The sequence below is a fragment of the Sphaeramia orbicularis genome, chromosome 6 (assembly GCF_902148855.1).
Source record: "Sphaeramia orbicularis chromosome 6, fSphaOr1.1, whole genome shotgun sequence".
Classification (NCBI taxonomy): Eukaryota; Metazoa; Chordata; class Actinopteri; order Kurtiformes; family Apogonidae; genus Sphaeramia; species Sphaeramia orbicularis.
The window spans coordinates 34,120,551-34,138,087 of NC_043962.1; the positions used below are offsets into that span (position 1 = coordinate 34,120,551).

At 38.4% G+C, this 17,537-nt stretch overlaps 1 protein-coding gene across 12 annotated transcripts in view; it reads right to left on the reverse strand.

The window, feature by feature from the left end:
• Positions 1-2,548: 2,548 nt before the first annotated feature.
• LOC115420501 (pleckstrin homology domain-containing family A member 5-like) overlaps positions 2,549-17,537 on the reverse strand; it is a 77,477-nt gene continuing 62,488 nt past the window's right edge. For 6 of the 12 annotated variants that reach the window (XM_030135768.1, XM_030135766.1, XM_030135764.1 and 3 more), the window contains 14 exons: positions 16,192-16,254; positions 16,021-16,101; positions 14,763-14,912; positions 14,516-14,617; positions 12,368-12,526; positions 11,204-11,344; positions 10,561-10,681; positions 9,046-9,161; positions 7,674-7,889; positions 7,359-7,520; positions 6,394-6,527; positions 5,819-5,961; positions 5,080-5,161; positions 2,549-3,587 (listed from right to left, as the gene is read on the reverse strand). In XM_030135768.1, coding sequence (XP_029991628.1) covers positions 3,530-3,587; positions 5,080-5,161; positions 5,819-5,961; positions 6,394-6,527; positions 7,359-7,520; positions 7,674-7,889; positions 9,046-9,161; positions 10,561-10,681; positions 11,204-11,344; positions 12,368-12,526; positions 14,516-14,617; positions 14,763-14,912; positions 16,021-16,101; positions 16,192-16,254 — 1,728 coding nt within the window. In that variant the 3' untranslated portion in view covers positions 2,549-3,529. Of the gene's footprint in view, positions 3,588-5,061; positions 5,162-5,818; positions 5,962-6,393; positions 6,528-7,358; positions 7,521-7,673; positions 7,890-9,045; positions 9,162-10,560; positions 10,682-11,203; positions 11,345-12,367; positions 12,527-14,515; positions 14,618-14,762; positions 14,913-16,020; positions 16,102-16,191; positions 16,255-17,537 lie in introns of all 12 variants that reach the window. The other 6 variants (XM_030135769.1, XM_030135767.1, XM_030135765.1 and 3 more) reach the window with 4 other exon arrangements.

Below are 17,537 nucleotides of genomic sequence, written 5' to 3' on the forward strand. Positions count from 1 at the left end.
TTCAGGTTATTCACATTTTTTGTTTTAGTGTGTATACATGAAAATATTTATATTTACAAAGAGAAAAATTTGGACTTGTCATTATTTATATGTTATTATGATAGTATTTTATGGAGATAGTAGTAGTAGATAGTATATAGTGGAGAGCATCCTTACCCACAACATCTTAGTGTGGTATAGGAGTAGCTCAGGCTGACAAGAAGGCTTTAGAAAGAGTCAGGAAGTCAGCTCAGAACGTCATAGGAGTCCAGCTGTCCCCTCTGTCAGACATCTATAACACCAGGTGTCTGCGCAGGGCCAGAAGCATCACCCTCGGCAGTTCACATCCCGGACACAGCCTGTTCTCACTGTTGCCCTCAGGGAGGAGGTACAGGTCCATCCAGGCCCGCACCTCCAGATTTAGCAGTACGTTTTATCCATGTGCAATACGGGTTCTGAACACACTGCAATGACAATACCTCACAAAAGACATATATTTAACATATGTCCATAGTGTTCAGCCAGGGTCAAACTGCAATATATACTTATCTCTACTGTTTTCTTGGTTGGTGACATGCCTGTTTTTATACTGCATATATATTTACACGTCTTTTCTTCTTTAAACTGTTTTGAACTACGCACCATCAGATAGTTGTCTCTTACAATTTCGTTGAACATATGTATAATGACAATAAAGGCATTCTATTCTATTCTGTTCTATTCTATTCTATTCTATTCTATTTTACTGGTCCTGCCCACTTGAGATTGAATTGGTCTGAATGTGGAACCGGAACTAAAAAGATTATTCATATCTTAGTATAATTTTAGCATTTCACAAATTCATCCCAGGGGCCAGAGTGGACCCTTTGGCAGGCCAGATTTGGCCCCCGGGCCACTTGTTTGACACCCATGCTGTAAAACATCTTAATGTTATTATATATTTTCAGAAAATTCATTAAAAATTTCCATTCTTCAGCAGAGAAAAAGACTTTAAAAGAGACTTTGGATTTACACCTGATCCTGACTGATGCAAAATTGTAGAAAAACACAATAAATGCATGAGATGCAGAGGTCTGAAACACTGCCTGAAAAACTGTTCAGCTCTTAAAAATAAAAAAAATATGAATTTTAAAAGAATAATAATTTACAATGTAATGCAACAAGTCAGTCAAAGCATACTGAGTAAGTTTTCTTTTTTCTTTCTTTCTTTCTTTCTTTCTTTTTTTTTTTTTTTTAGAAAATTCACTAAAATTCTAAAACTTGTTTTTAAAAATGCTTTTAGGTTCACACTTGATGCAAACTGATGCAAAATTCAAGAAAAACAGAATAAATACATGAGGTACAAAACATAGCTTAGGGCCTTTGAGGATTAATGCACCACAGGAATAAGACCAGTGTTAAAAAAATAAACTGTTCAACTCTTGAAAAGTCAGAGTATTAATAGTAAAAGGAAAATATTGCAATTTTTCTGCAGAAGTTCTATATAGTCATCCTTTAAAATACTTTTTTAGATCATAATTGTTTTTATATTGTATGTCAACATAACATCTACTTACTTCATGCTACTTTCATGATGCAACTTTCATTGTTATTAATATAAATCCAACTAATTTGTCTTTAAATTCCAACCTCCGAATGTCCACAAGAAAATCATGACTTTGCAAACCACATTTATGACAAATATTGACTTACACTGGTTTACAATTTGTTTTTGGAAATTATCTGCCTCTGAGGTTAAATGTGCTAAATTGTACAACTTTAATAAGATGAATTGGAAAACAAATGACAACATAGCTGGTTAGCTGATGTTCTCAACGTAGAAGATAAAGTGTTATTAGTATACATATACACTGGTTTATGTATATTTACACGATAAATTTAAGGATCTGCCATTAGAACAAACCTGTAAAGTGAATGTATTATAATGTGTAGACAGAGTTTTGAAGTAGATCTGGTAGCTCTGACACTAATATTCCTTTTGAGTTAAACCCATTTTCTCATTAACTCACAGAATTTAACTTTTTGACACAAGAATGTATTGGAAACTACAGCCAAGATGCATATTTGACTTAATGTTTCTTGACTGGTTACTTGAACTTGGTAAAGTTCCACAAAAAAATTACTCTGGAGGTATTTTACTTGTAGACGAGTGCTATCGTTCCAAATGTTGTAGCAGAAGTGACCACAAGAGGGCGCCATTGCTCTATATTTTATCAGTAGCCTGAGTTAGTCAATTTCTGACAATTTCCTTTCAATCCAGTTATTATAACACTTTCAGATGTGCATTACAGTTGTGCAAACACATTTAAAAGTATTTACTCGTCTACTGGACAATAAAATAATCTTCAAGTATATCTACTTTTCCTCTAATGCACAAAAACCTTATTACTACTGCTACTACTACTACTAATAAAAACATGGATTGGACAGTTTTTCCTTTTCATCATTTACATCAGCGTAAGTCCATCTTATCTGGTTTAAATAACTCTTTGTATAATATCATACCTGCATACATGACCCCAGATCAAATGGATCCAAGATCAGTAAAGAACACAAATATAGCCACTCCTTAAGAACAAAAACATTTATTTATTTATTTAACATGATATAAAACAGATGGGATATGAACATTTGCAAATCAAATCTATCCTGTAATCCTATACTGGATACATCTTCCCATCCTGTTGTACCATGTACATTATATACACAGTAAACCTCTGATAATTACACTTTGTACACAAAAACAAGAATATCCTGGACTCATTAACACTTCTTATTTTTTATTGCTTCTTACATGTGCTAACCGCTTTTTTTTCCTCTATTCCAGTTCCAGGACGTCAAACCAACATGTCATAAAATAGAACCAAACTTATTTTTTTCTTCCTCTTAAATATATTTCTTAGGGTAAAAAACAATATAGAGAGACTTAAGCCAGAACATTCACATATGTGTCAGCAATAATGTGACCTCAGAATATCCCATTTTTAAATAATTACAAACTAAAAACAGGAAAAATTAGAAATATTTTAGTCTGTAGTAATGAAGTGTCTCCTTTCATAATTTTTGGAGGGGACCTATATGTCTTATACACTCATCTTTTGCTTTGACAAGTGTTCTTTACAATACATGGATGAATGTGCATGGCTGAAGTTAATGTCAGGCATAAGGATTATTAAAGGCTTGAGTAAAATAAAATGAGAAACACTTTAACAGATGGTCAAACTTAAATGTAAAATGTAGCAAAACACTGTCTCAGACCTGTTCAGTCCTTCATGTACTGTATATTTACACAGATGTCGGCTCATTCACATGAGAATATAAATAGTAAACAAAAAACTTAAAAACCATGTAAAAGTGAAAAAAAAAAGAACTGCAGTGACAAAGAATGAAAGCTGAATTCCGTTGTGTTGCAAACAGAGGAAGAATTGTCGATGGTTTCGGAGCTTTCGACGTCACAGTGAGCATACAGAAGACTCCAGTGGATGGAGCAGGCAGTTGAACTCTCTGTAAGCTTCGGCCATGTGCCTTGGGAAAGTGTTCGAGGGCATCTTCATACCACCACCGCTACTTCCTTCATGTGTACGTTTTCACTGAGGCCAGAGCTTGAGCTGCAGAGAGGAGGCCAGAGTTCAGGAGAGCAAAGGTCAGATTTTGCTTCAGACAACGTTCATCACGGATTTCTCAGAACTCTAATACAGTCATCCAGGTCTATCAGCGCTGAATGTAAGAGTGAAAATAACACCCCACAGGAACAGTGAGCAGAACAATGTCACTACACCACTACAGGCAGGAACAAAACATCAGACAAGTGTGGAGCCAGAGCAGCACACAATTCTGTACTTGTATGCAAATGTAACATGCACACATATACACAGTTTCCATATATGAAATATGTGTACCAGTCAAAACATATGTGAGCATGATACCTTTATAAAGGATGGGAAACCCATTAGAGATGTCAGCAATTTCATATATGGACAGATATATCTACCCGCGCACAACTGATTTTTACAGTATTTGTATTTACACATTTCCTCGTCCTTACTTCATATATGTTATAAACTTACATCACATATCCAGAGGATGTATGTACATAGTAACAACACATCACCCTATAGATAACACATACACTCTTAGAAGTTGTGTTAAAACTGACACAAACTGGGTTAAATTGTTACACACATATGGGTGAGATGTTTCTTGTGTTATTTTTCACATATTCACTGTGTTTATGTTTTTAACACAGGATGGTAAACACAAAACATGTCAACATATGTCCACAGACTTTGCATTTAAAGGAGTGATATTTAGCTTTTTTAAATGGAATTATGCATTTTACAACATTTCCCTGTGGTCTACATAAACTGTAAATGCTCTGCTTGGGTCTGAATTCTTCATTAATTCAACTCCACAGGTCCATCTTCAACCCTATTTCTGAGTAATGACACCAGAAAGGTCGTTTTGAGCGCTGGCCCTTTAAATGCATATGAGCCCCTCACACCCCACCCCCTCCAGGTTGTTGGCTGTGCTGCTTTGTCCCGTTTCTCCATACTCGGAGAAATGTTCATTAGAAGTCTTGACCTTATATGTGCAAATGTCGTGATGTAACTAGTTATATATGTAACAAATTAAGCATGAATTAAAACAGGATGTAGAAATTCAACCGATTTTTGCCAAAATTAATATAAAAATAGCTTTGCAGTACCTGGAGGGTTCAAGTTCAAACTTTTTGAACTATTAGGGTCTCCAAATACACAAATGAATGTACCAAAGACTAATAAAATGGGTTTAGCAAAATATGACTCCTTTAAAACCATCCCTAAAACCATTCCAATACAAAATCATTCCATATTACAGTGCAACACATAATTTGTGTACATTTTCTACACATTCCTTCCATGAGTGTATGGAAACATCACTCTTCAGGTTCATGTATGTCATCCATTACAGTGCATACATGCACACTCTTTCCTCAGTCCCACTGTGTGTCTTGTGTTGTGCTTTTCCCCTCAGACACAAACATTTGAACACAGACTGCTACAGTATTGTGAGTATTGACAGAACAGGTAATGAGTGCCTTACTGGTGTTACTACACACACATGAAGTGAGAGCCGTCAATGAGCTGAGGGGGTGAATTAGGAGACTGTGGAAGGGGTGGGGAAGTGGGCGACAGGCTTTTCACTGAAACGAAATAGAGCAACATGTTGGACACACACAGGCACACGCAAAATGACAAAAACAAAATATACATCAGTAGCTACTGACTAAAAGTGCAAACAACATAAAACAAATTAGTGGGTTTAAATGCGTTTCTCAGTGGTTCATGCCGATTGTTTAATGAGCAGGACAGCTCATACATAATGTAGCTTTTTGCATCAAATAAACTAATACAATTTAATAATAAGTGAAATGCAAAATAGAAATAAAATGAGTTATTTAAGACAATTATGGTGAATATGTCTGTTTGTGTAGATCTATTCTGTACTCTGTCAATGTTGCACTTAAATAATTACACTAATAATGATGTATCAGCAGTGTTTCTCTGCTATTGGCTCTTCTGTTTGCTAACCTCATCAAATAATCGGCAGTCAGTGCTGTGAAATAATTGGCCAATACCAATTATCTCAAAATGGCATTTAACTGCAATCAATGTAAAAAAAAACAAACAGGTTAATGAACTTGTGGAGGCTACAGCAGCCACAATGCTTAGATACAAGAATAAATGGCTGACAAACCTGCACAATCAAAGCTGCAGGACTTTGAAAATGACAATACACACCATATGCTTCCACTAGCATTTCTTTTACCAATTTAGGCTCTGTCTCTCAGGAGGTATACCTGCTACCAGCTTGCTGCGTTTGGAGGCCTCTGCTGCCAGTTCGTAGGAGATATTAATCATCTTCTCTTTCTCCTGTATGGTAACCTCCTCTTCAGTCTCCTCCTCTGGGCTTAGAGCCATACTAGGCAGAACATTCTGCATGCTGGAAGCACAAACACACACAATGGTCTCTGTATTGTACAATATATAACTTTAATTATAAACATGGTTTACCCCAGGAAACATAAGGCATCAGTGGGATGACATTTAAAATAAAATGTCATAGCTGGAAGATTTAAAAGAAAGATGGATTTTCAGGAGTAAGTCACTGGTCTGCATGAAAAGAGCATGAAGGCAGTGTGGCACTTTTTATTAACGTTTCATGCTGATGTCCTGCTATGACCCCCAACTTACCTCGCACTTTTAAAAAGAATTTCATGCATGACATCTATGGGGAAATATCACTGCTCTGCTTTAAAGATAGCTCTGTCACAGAGGGATCCTTATCCGATATCAAAGGCTGACTGCACCCATAATAGAACCAGGCCTGTCCACACTAATAAGAGTTACTAGACAGATGATGATGTGTGTTTACCTGTTTTTGGCTATGAGGGCTTTGATGCGGTCAACTTTCCTCTGCTTATCAGCCTCCTGTTCAGGGCTTAATGCCTCTTCAGGTTCTGACTCCACGTAGCGCTCAGGAATCAGCACTTTATCAGGCACAGAGAGCTGCAGAAACCCAAGGGAAAAAAGACATAAAACAGGTCTGTACAGCACATTTAAAGCAGCATATGACGTTTGTCACCAATTTTTCATCAGATCTGTAAAACCTGAGTGATAGTCTAAGTATCATGAATCCGTTAGTCGTTCCGTGATTATGCAGTTGAATCACTTCCCTCAAGGTGAACAACTTTGAAGTGTACTCCATCACAAGCAGTCCGTTTGTTTACATACTAAACCGATATGTCCCTCGGGCCTTTTTGGAAATTCTGTTGCGAAGAGTATTGTGGGAATGGGAATTCCAAGCAGCTGCAGTATGGCTGCAGCAGCAACCAACACAGAAACGGCTTCTTTGCTTCTTGCTGCTGCAGCTGCGTAGAATTCCAAAAAGGCTCGAGTGATGGTCTGGTTTCGGTTTGGTATGTAAACAAAAGACTGTTTGCTATGGAGTACACTTTGACATTGTTCACCATGAGGGATTCAGGTGCATAATCACAGAAAGACTAACGGATTCATGATACTTAGCCTATCACTCGGGTTTTACAGTTTTGATGAAAAATTGGTGACGAACGTCATATGCTGCTTTAAAGTAGATGAATCAAAACAGGTGCCAGGAACTGTTTTAAACAAATTAAAGGCACAAATTTACAACAGAGGCAACCATGAAAGATACTTATAGCACCATTCTAATCGATGATGAAGTGTTTTCCAACTTTGTATTGAGATAGATGTCTAAAGCGTTTATTGATTTATGGAATTATTGATCATAACTGTCAAAATAATTTGTCTGCTAAAGTTAGGCATCTTGGCCTTGATGAAGGTGCAGCTGCAGTGCCTTACCTCTCTGTCCACATTAAAGTGATCTGCCTGTGAGGCTTCTTTGAGTCGGGCAATCTCCTCAGCAGGAGTCTCCTGCTCCCTCACCACCTCCTGCTGCCTGAGTGAGGCCTCCAGCTCTTGAATGTCACTGCTAATCACCTCATCTCTGCGCCTCATTTGGGACTACACAAAAAATGTGTAAAAAAAAAAAAAAAAAAAAAAAAAAAAGAGAAACTGAATCACATGCCAGAATATGGGTCTTTGATTTGTGCTTGGTCAGAGTTATTTAAGTGCTGCCTCGGAGTATGAATACTACTTGTAGAAGTCGTTCAATACCTGCATGCTGCGGAAATGATTTTCTTTAGTAAATGACGGGCTGCGAGAGGGCATGTTCTCCTGGCTGCTACCCAGGATACTGAGGCCTTTCTTCTTCTCCCTGAGGGTGCCCTGCTGGTGGCGGCGGATTCTCTCCAGCTGCTCCTCTACGCTCATCCGGGCCCGGCCACTGTCCGCTGCACACAGCTGCTGCTCCACAGCACTGCGTGGACGTTCCTGGTGGGCATAGGACACACTTATAAATACCACAGAAGGACACAGACGCACAAACCAAACATTGATGGAATACTGTAGAATTGGTGAATGATGTTAATGTCACAGAAGTAAAGCTGTCAATGTGAGGGGCTGCTGTTTTTGTGCATAATGTGTGCAGGGGTCAGATTTTATGATGTAGCTTTTATAGTAAATACTAGGTTTTGCTGATCAGTTTAAACTGGATGAAGCACATTACATACAAAACGTATTTAAACAAAGCTCACAATCATGACCACAATACTGACCATGAAATGGCTCTTTAATGTTCACTCTCTTAGAACCAGAGTGAGCTGAAGCAATACACATGGAAACAACCTGACCAGCTGCTGTGCACCCACACACTCCTGCTAACACACATGGGTGCACTCAAAGGCCTTTTAATGCCAAAGCAGTGGATGCTGATGATGTGAAATGAGCTGCAAAGAAGTTGTTCACTCTCAGGTTTATGCCATGCTTGAGGGGCTAGCAGATCTGAGTTCAGTCCAGAGCCCTAGGAGGGAGCTTCCACTGTCCAGATTGTTCAAGAGGCTGAACTCTACAGGCACGTGACTCAATTACTAATGCAGGCTATATGGCTTAAGTGGACCACAGCCTACAGGGAGGGCCATATATGCATGTGTGCAGCTGATGTTCCACTAAGTTCATGTAGGTTCTTTTATATGTTCCCGTTTTTTCTAAGACAAACAAAATATAGTCCTGAGCAGGACACACCCTACAGTGTGGTGCACTAATAACATGGTTAGCATATTTAAGTTTTTAGTATTTGCGGATGGAAATTTTAAACCAAGCTTGGCATTCATTTTATTACAAACTGGCTTCAGGAGCATGAGTCACGCTCTGCCCATGTGACGAGCGGATTCTGACACATGTTGGTTTAAACCAGCACCTTAATAAACATAACCAGCCAAATAAGAATGGAATAAAGTAAATTAAAGCTGATAGTAAATGTCACTGGTTTTTAACATCAGCTGTTTTACTCTTTGGAGAAAATGATAAGACAATTTATCTTTTTTCTATTTTAATGTTACAGCTGTTGGTAGAATTGGGCAACATCTGGGGGTCTAAAGACTTAAAAGATCTTGCACTGAGCAGTGAGGAATCACATCAAAGATCTTACCGTCCTGGGATCAAGCTTCTTTCCTTTCCTTAATGTAACATATGAAGCTATGGAGGAAGACTCAGGCACTGGAGATTTGGTCCTGGGTGGCACAATGCCCACTGGGTAGGACATCCCTAGAGGCGTGAACAGAAACATTTAAGGCATTTGTTAAATGATGTTCGAGTCATGTTCTTACCATCACATCATATGAGTCACCCGCAACTTTAAAGAGACATCAAATCTTACATCAACTATACTCATGCACCATTAAAATATTTCCTGCAGCTTTTGCAGGTTAAACTTGGCTGCTGTCTCTTCTAGTTAAATGCCAATTGCTAGGTGGCCCAGGGGCACTACGCCTGGCCCCTTGTCAAAATAGGGTCAACAGTTAGAAAAAGAAAAGAGAACTGGAAACCAAACTGAGCATAAATGATCACATAACTGCAGATGTAAGTTTCAGTCTTTTAAACTGAGGTTACAATTTATGGAGACTTTTTTTTTTTTTTTCTCGCTACACCGATTCAGATACTATATTTTTTCAAGTACAAATAACACTACATTTAAAGCAGAGTAAACACATAAAGATAATCAGGCTGTTTTTTTTTTTTTTTTCCCCATTTTCCCCCTTCCCGACCAAGAACAGCAAAAGCCAGATTATTTTATGTTTTATAAGATTATCCTGCGGTCTGCGGTGTGTTCAAAGTGAATGTGTCCCAATAATCGGCTCTGAAACGGGTCAGGGCTGACAATCATAAATACTAAATTTGTTCAATATTTATGACCAAAAATCTTTGTATGTGGGGAAAGCAGACGACTCCCGAGTCAAAACTCTGTGAATTGTGATGTAGAACGGAATGTAGCCAATCAAGAAGTGAGCTGACTAAGGAACAAGGAAGCAGGCGTAAATAAAAACAAGCATGGCCGACCTGACCTGTTTCTTTTCTTAGTTTGGGTTTTTCAATCAAAAATAGTCCCAAGAACACCATCATTCCCTCCTCTCATATGTCCTCTTCCATGCTGTGGGTTGTGTTTTCCGGTTGTTGCTATATTTCTTCTTCTTCGTTTTTTGTTAGATCACATTTGATCACACAAGATTTCTGTCTTGAGTACTAGATTCTAGATTGGTGGTGGGACAGAATCATTATGTGTGTGGTGTGTTGTGTTGAAATTATTGGAGCACAACACACACAGTACAATCAAAACTCTTCAATGCCCGATTTTTTATCTTCATGTTTGGGGTCTGTAGCAGATAGAAAATCTCTTCAGCTTGAGAAAATCCTTATATGTATACCCCGCTTAAGTTAACTACTATGTGTCAAAAATGTCAGCCTTGGCAAACCAAAGTAGTTATAATGTTTCAATTACTTTAATAGATCAAATTATATAATTTCATGAAGCTACGATTAGTTTTTGTGAAATATATTTCTTTTACAAGACATGTTGCCTAATATTTGGCTTGCTTCCTGGGATGCTCCATGATTCTGAAGCTCTAATAACATTATTTTGGATGTTATAGGACTGTGTAAGTTGTACCTTTATTCCCAGAATGTTCTTTATCAGATGGATGTTCAGATCTATCTTCTCCATTGCTCTCATCCACCTCAGCTACAGTGGTAAGTTCTGGTTCACTCTTATACAGTCTGTAATCTGGGCCCTGCAAGAAATGAAGAAAATTAATCAAACAAATACTGCAACTAACATCTTTTTTTTTCTCTAAACATACTTTAACAAGCAAGACACACAGAGCATATACTGACAGATGGATTTAGTTTTGGAAAAAAAACTTGTCACATCCCAATAAAAAAAAAAAAAAAAAAAAGTAGGCAGCAGGCAGAAAGTCTAATATGGCTTAATTTCCAACCATGAACATAACGCAACAAAATCTCAGCCAACTTCTACAAGAGCTACTTCTCAACACACCAAAAGACACGTAAAGAAAAGGACAACAAGGCAATTTAATCAGCAGAAATATAAAGGTGAGTTTTCATTCAACTATTTGTTTAAAAACAAAAGTTGATGGAAATAAGTAAAAACAAATAAAAATAAAAATAGCGGGCATGATCTGATGAAAACAATCCAAAAGACAACCTCAAAATAAAAGTGAAAGCAGTAACAGCGGGCAATGATATGTGACGACATATCTGAGGGCAGGGTCAACCATGAGGTCTAAGCTTACACTGTGCGTGCCATTCCTGTGATTGGCCTTCCTGTCCTCTGGCCTGCGCACACCAGCATGAGAGGGCAGAGGGGGCACGGTGGGGGGGTTGGGCTCGTAGGACTGTGGTAGGGGTGGCCGTGGGGGTACCAAGTCCTCCTCCTGGGGATTATACAGGGTATGACAGGACAGGGAGGCAGGTGACACATTGTGCCACACACACGCTAGGGGCAACCACCATCTGGTACTGAGTAGCTCTGGCCCACATTACAGACAAATCAGCTGATGAGCCAGAGTGAGCTCCACATGCTGGTACATGGTGACTGACATATCCACTCAGGCACCCTGGAGGTCTCGGGGGTGGTATTTTTACAACCAACAAGCAGTCAACTACAGGGGGTCTGGATAAATGGAACTGTCACGATACAACTGAAGTCTATTTTCAAGGTCAGCTATTGTTTCTGGTTCAAACTGCGTAATGTTCCCACATTAAAAATTAAAAAATGTACTAGCCCTGTGTTATATATCATGTTGGCTTATGTTCTCACATTCTAGGTATCAACATGTTTCACACAGCCACCAAATTCAAAGAAATTTCTTAATTCGTTCAGTGTTTTCAGGTATTGTTTGGTTGCAAATTCAATGGTTTCATTTCCACTTTGCTAAAATGAAGGTTTAATGATACTTACAGCTGTTTTATTACCAGGAAATGACTATATATTACTAAAAATAATGTGGAAAACTCCTATGATTCCAAATTATATCACCTACTATCACTTTTGCATTATTATTAAGACTGAGAAAGCCCTTGTGGTGGATATTATATACTGTTTGGTAGACTATTTGTTTAGTCCAAAATGACAGAAAGCAGTGAAAAACACAAAGCTATTTTCCATAAGGCTTGAACTCACTTCTACATATTGGCTATTAACCGGACAAATAGAGCAACGTTTTAAATTTACGCTGACAAATAACTAAGAAAGGCATCAAATCAGGTGATTGTAGAAGGTGAATTAGTGGCATTTTTGCTAAATAAATGACTTGAAAGAAAAATCCATTATCACAATTGATTACTAAGGCGGTTGCTGCTTTCTTTTCAAATGAATGACAACAGAGAACTGTGAGTCGTACACTAATCTACATAAACTCATTTTCCTCTGAGCTGACTGCCTGTTCATGTCTCACCTCATTTTTGTGCTTGCTGAAGTTGTTCTTGGAGCCGTAGACACCCATAGTGTCACCGGCATTTCTTTGATCTTTGTGTTTTGTGAGTGCCTCCATCACGTCTTGAATCCTCCACAGTTCCTTCTGAATGCGAACATGCTGCTGGCTGGGTGGCTCCATCTGGGGGTACACAGAAAAGATCATCCGCAAATCACCTACGTTTGTCTGATCCTGACAGAAACACAGATATCCTGGGCACAAACAACCACCAGGATGAAAGTAGAAAATGATATGTAATAGTTGGATGTCAGATTGCGGATGATACTTCAGCAGTCATTGCTGATATTGATAAGTTCAAGCTACTGTGAAAGAGATGAAAGGAGGGATATGGTGAAAAAGATGAGATTGCAGGATATAGGAAGATCAAAATCAAGAGACACATAATTATCACCCTCTTACTGATGAAACTCTAGTCTGTGTGTTAAGGATACTTAAGAAGAGGAAGTTGAGACTTCCTGCTGGCCTTGGTGACTTCTTTACTCTGATTAACACTGGCTATGACTCAGCCTCAATCAGAAACAAATGTTACAATGTTTCTCTCCAAGTCTCTCCCATCATGAAGGACACAGTAAAAGACAGACTTAATTAAGACCTGCTCTATCAGTGCTACACTCATCAATCACTCACTATCTTGCTTTAATCTCTGTTACCTCCCTCCGTACTGCAGTTAAGGGCACTGAAGCGTAGAAATCTTATTTAAACAAAGTCGCCAAAGTGTCTGCAAAAGGGATGACTAGGTGTTCAAAGCATTCTGTTTTATTTTAAGGTATTTTTGAAGCAATAAAGTATATAATGTTCCAACCAAATCTTACAATTAAGTCACAATAATATTACACAACAGACTAAGTGCACGATTTACACAGTATAGCAGGGTGTCAAACTCATTTTAGGTCAGGGGCCACATTCAGCCCAATATGATTTGAAGTGGGCCAAACCAGCAAAATAATGACAGTGGAAAAAGTAAATTGCAAAGTTTCCTTAAAAATGTGAACAACATGAACAAAATCTGAAATGACTAAAGAAAAATAACTGCAATTTTCATATGCTTACCATTTGCACATGTGCATTCCAACTTACAGATGGATCTAAACATCCACAAAACATTTAGTAACAGGCACAATATTGTTAAAATTACACTTACTTCTCTTTAGACATTTCAGGTTGTTCATATTTAGTTCAGGTTATTTAAATTTTTTGTGAATGAACAATTTGTAAATGTAAGCATTTTCATGGAAACTGACTTTTTTTTTGCACTAAAACAAAGAAAAATTTGTAGTTGTCATTATTTATAGGTTATTATGATAGTGTTTTACTGATCTGACCCATTTGAGATCATATTGGTCTGTACAAGGCCCCTGAATTAAACTGATCCTTAAAGGGGTCATATTTTGCTAAACCCACTTTTATTAGTGTTTGGTACATTTATTTGTGTATTTGGACCCTAATAGTTCCAAAAGTTTGAATTTGAACTCTCAAGGTGCTGCAAAGCTATCTTTATATTCCTTTTAGCAAAAACCAAGTGGATTTCTACAACCCATTTTAATTTGTTCTTAATTTGCTGTGTCTATAAATAGTTTTGTCACGAGATTTGCACATACAAGTTCAAGACTTCAACGAACATTTCTCTGACTACGCCATAATTGTTAGTCAGCAGCAGCGGGTGTAGTCCATACTGAAAATATGTCTAAACTTCGAGCCGATAACCTAAAATGTTCAGTTGCTGGTTGTATTAACGAACATAAGTGGCTGAACGGGTCAGAAAGCACAGTCAACAACCTGGAGAGGGTGGGGTATTTGCATTTAAAGGGCCAGTGCTCAAAACGACCTTTCTGGTGTCATTACTCAGAAATTGGGTTGAAGATGGACCTGTGGAGTTGAATTAATGAAGAATTCAGACCCAAGCATAGCATTTACAGTTTATATAGGCCACAGGGAAATGTTTTAAAATGAATAATTCCATTTAAAAAAAGCAAAATATCACTGTAATATTTTCAGTGAAATTTTTGTATTTCATAAATGCATCCCACAGACCCTTTTGTGGGCTGATTTTGGCCTGCGGGCCGTATGTTTGACACCTGTGCAGTATAGCTTCGGTCCTATCGATCCTACCTGAGGGCTTCCCAGTGTTTCCAGCTGCTCCAACAGGTTGTTCTTAGCTTGAGTTACATCTCCTTCCAGTCTGTCATATTCCCTCCATGACCGCTCCAACTCCTGGTTTGGGAGAAACAGATTTTCTGAACTATAATGTTATGAATAAAAGGCAAAAAAAAAAGAGGAAAAAGCTCTCGCTAAAGAAAGCACTACAGAAAAGGAATCAAATTGTCTAGAGTATGTATGTGTGTGCTGCATGACTCACAGTGCTGACTCTGGACAGCTCTCTGCAGGTACTGAGTAGGCCGCTCTGCAGTAAGTCTCTCTGCTGGATGACACTCTGCAAGGCAGCAGGGTTATCAGAGCCCATCTCGATCTCCTGGCTGGCTGACAGTAGTGCTGTCTCCAGGGTGTGCTGTAGGAACATGCAACATTTCAAACACACAGCACGAGCGGGAACTTATCACTGCTGTCATACCTGCTGCCAGACGCTAGTCTGGTTTTGTCTGTCTTTTATGTTTTGTTTGTCATTTCCTGTTTTATTTTGTTAAGTTTTCCCTCATGTGTCTTGTCTGTCGTCTATACTTCCTGTTCCCCGTTCATCCTGACCTCTGTCCTGATTACCTGTCTCCGCCCTGATTTGCTCCACCTGTGTCTAGTTGTCTTCCCTCCCTTTTGTGTATTTAAACCCTGTCTTTTCCTTTGGTCAATTGCCAGTTTGTAACTCCAGTAGTTCAGACCAGCGTTCTTGACCTCGTTTGTTCGTTTGCTTGCCTGTTTTTTAACCTGTTTTTGGATCCCTCGGTTTCTCGTCTTCTGCCTGTTCCCTGTCGGTTTTGTCTGCCTCATCTGATCTGGTTTGACCTTCTCGCCCTGACTATCGGTACGTGAGTTTGCCTAGTCCTTATGTCCTGTTGCTCGGTTGTTAGCCTGCCTGTGTATGACCTGTTTCTGTCCCTGACCTCCCTCTGCTTTTCCCCAGTCGGGGAAAAGAATCCTAACACCGCTCGGGGAGACGGGCTGCTGCCCTCGATCCGGAGGACTAATCTGAGGAGAAAGATCCCCACCATTATCCTCAAGATTCTGTCACTCATTATATTTTTTCACCTGTGTGTGAACAATAAACCTTTTGGAACTAACGTTTGTTGTTGGAGTTCTGCATTTGGATTCTGGGTTTGTACTAACAGTATTACAACTGCAACCTTAAAGATCTGCTGACTGCAGCAAGGCACACACAGCTGATAACAGGACCTTGACTTAGGTAAGCATCAAAACAGATTCAGACATTTCAGTTTGTTTTCTTTTCTTTGTTGTGTATGTGCAAATAAACTGAGCTCAACTACTATTTAGTCTAACGCGAGTTTAAACAGAACTGGTTTGGATGACAAACTAAAAACTGAGGATGCCATATACTAAACAAATGTAAACAGTGTGTTCCTTTCAGTTTATTTTTCTACCTGGACCCATTTCTTTATAAGCCCTTTTTGTAAGGATGTAATGACAGATGTGCAGTGTTTCTTCACCTTCTCTCTGTACAGCTGCTGCAGTTTGTCCTCCTGTGTCCTTACTACTTTGTCCTGCTCACACAATCTGCTAAGTTTCGCCTGAGGAAAAAACAATAGAGTTGTCACTATCCCACTATGTGAACTTGACATGAGAATTATGTCATGCAATTGTAATTGTAACGGACTTACATCAGTGTCCACCTCTTCTGGCATGCATGTGTAGGCATGTTCTCTGTAGTCCTCTGCATTTAACTGTAAAGAGAGACAGAATATCAGGATGCTGCAACTACACACACACATACACATACAAATGTGGAGATCTAATGCAGTGTCGTGATGAGGCTCTCACAGTGAGCCAGAATATTCTTCCTTTAGTGGAAACTCATTTTTCACTGATTTCAACAAGCTAAGTTAGCAAAGCAGCAGTGGGAAGGCACCCAGTCTAAACACCACCTCTTCTCTGGTGATCCTGGTGCCTTATGTTTCATTACCCGCACTCATTTCTCACTGTCATAACGCATTCTTCGAAATACAAGGGTAAGACATGTAAAAATTAATGCTTATTAAAAATCTATAGTCAGCACAAAGCAATGCACATGCTGTGTAGCTAACTGGTTCAAGGTATTTGTTAAATAAAACTGGAGTATTACTAAAAAAAACAAACCCGCAATGACATCCTAAACAGTCAGTTTGATTCAGAAACAAACTGTTACTCTGATGCAGGTGTAATCTATACAAACAAAAGTAACTTCACTCTATTGTGTTTACCATAGTCTCACAGATTAGTTGACAGCATAACATATTTATATTACTTATTTATTACAAAAAATAGCTGTGGTACTTAAACAGGATAAATTATTTCAACTGCATTGGATCCCTTTTTTCCAGACGATACATTCCTCAATCCTAACTTCACCATTCACTCACCAAATCTAAAATATGATATAATTCTTTTGGCCTTTTGTTTTTGCTTGTACTCACTGTAGATTTAAAACAACATGATGACTGTAAGACTCAAATACTAATATGAATTGATTTACATTACAATCCCTACACCCTCAATACAAATGGAAAAACCATACACCTTCATCTTTCGTCTGGGTTCCAGATTCTTTAGAGTGATAGTAAATGAAAACATTGGCAGAATTTTCTTGAGCATGTTGTAAAACCCATTATCAGTGTGATTGATGAGACAAATTCCATTCTTCGGCACTGACACTATGTCAGTTACTTTGGCTGAAATGTCCTAAAATTGAGCTACGAATCCAACACTGCTCCTTATACAAAAAAAAAGATATTTTACCACTGAAAGTTGCAATTTTCACTTTACAGTCATTATGCAGTTTTGAATCTTAAGTGTTGATGTACAGAACCAAAAACATAAAAAAAAAAAAAAAAAAAATCACTGTCACCATATATTTTCAGATTTCACTGATACTGAGACTCCACACTCACACCTGCATTCACACATACTTTTCTTCACACCTTTGTCTTAGTCGAACTACACAGTACAGTTAAAGCAGGTGGGACCTGAG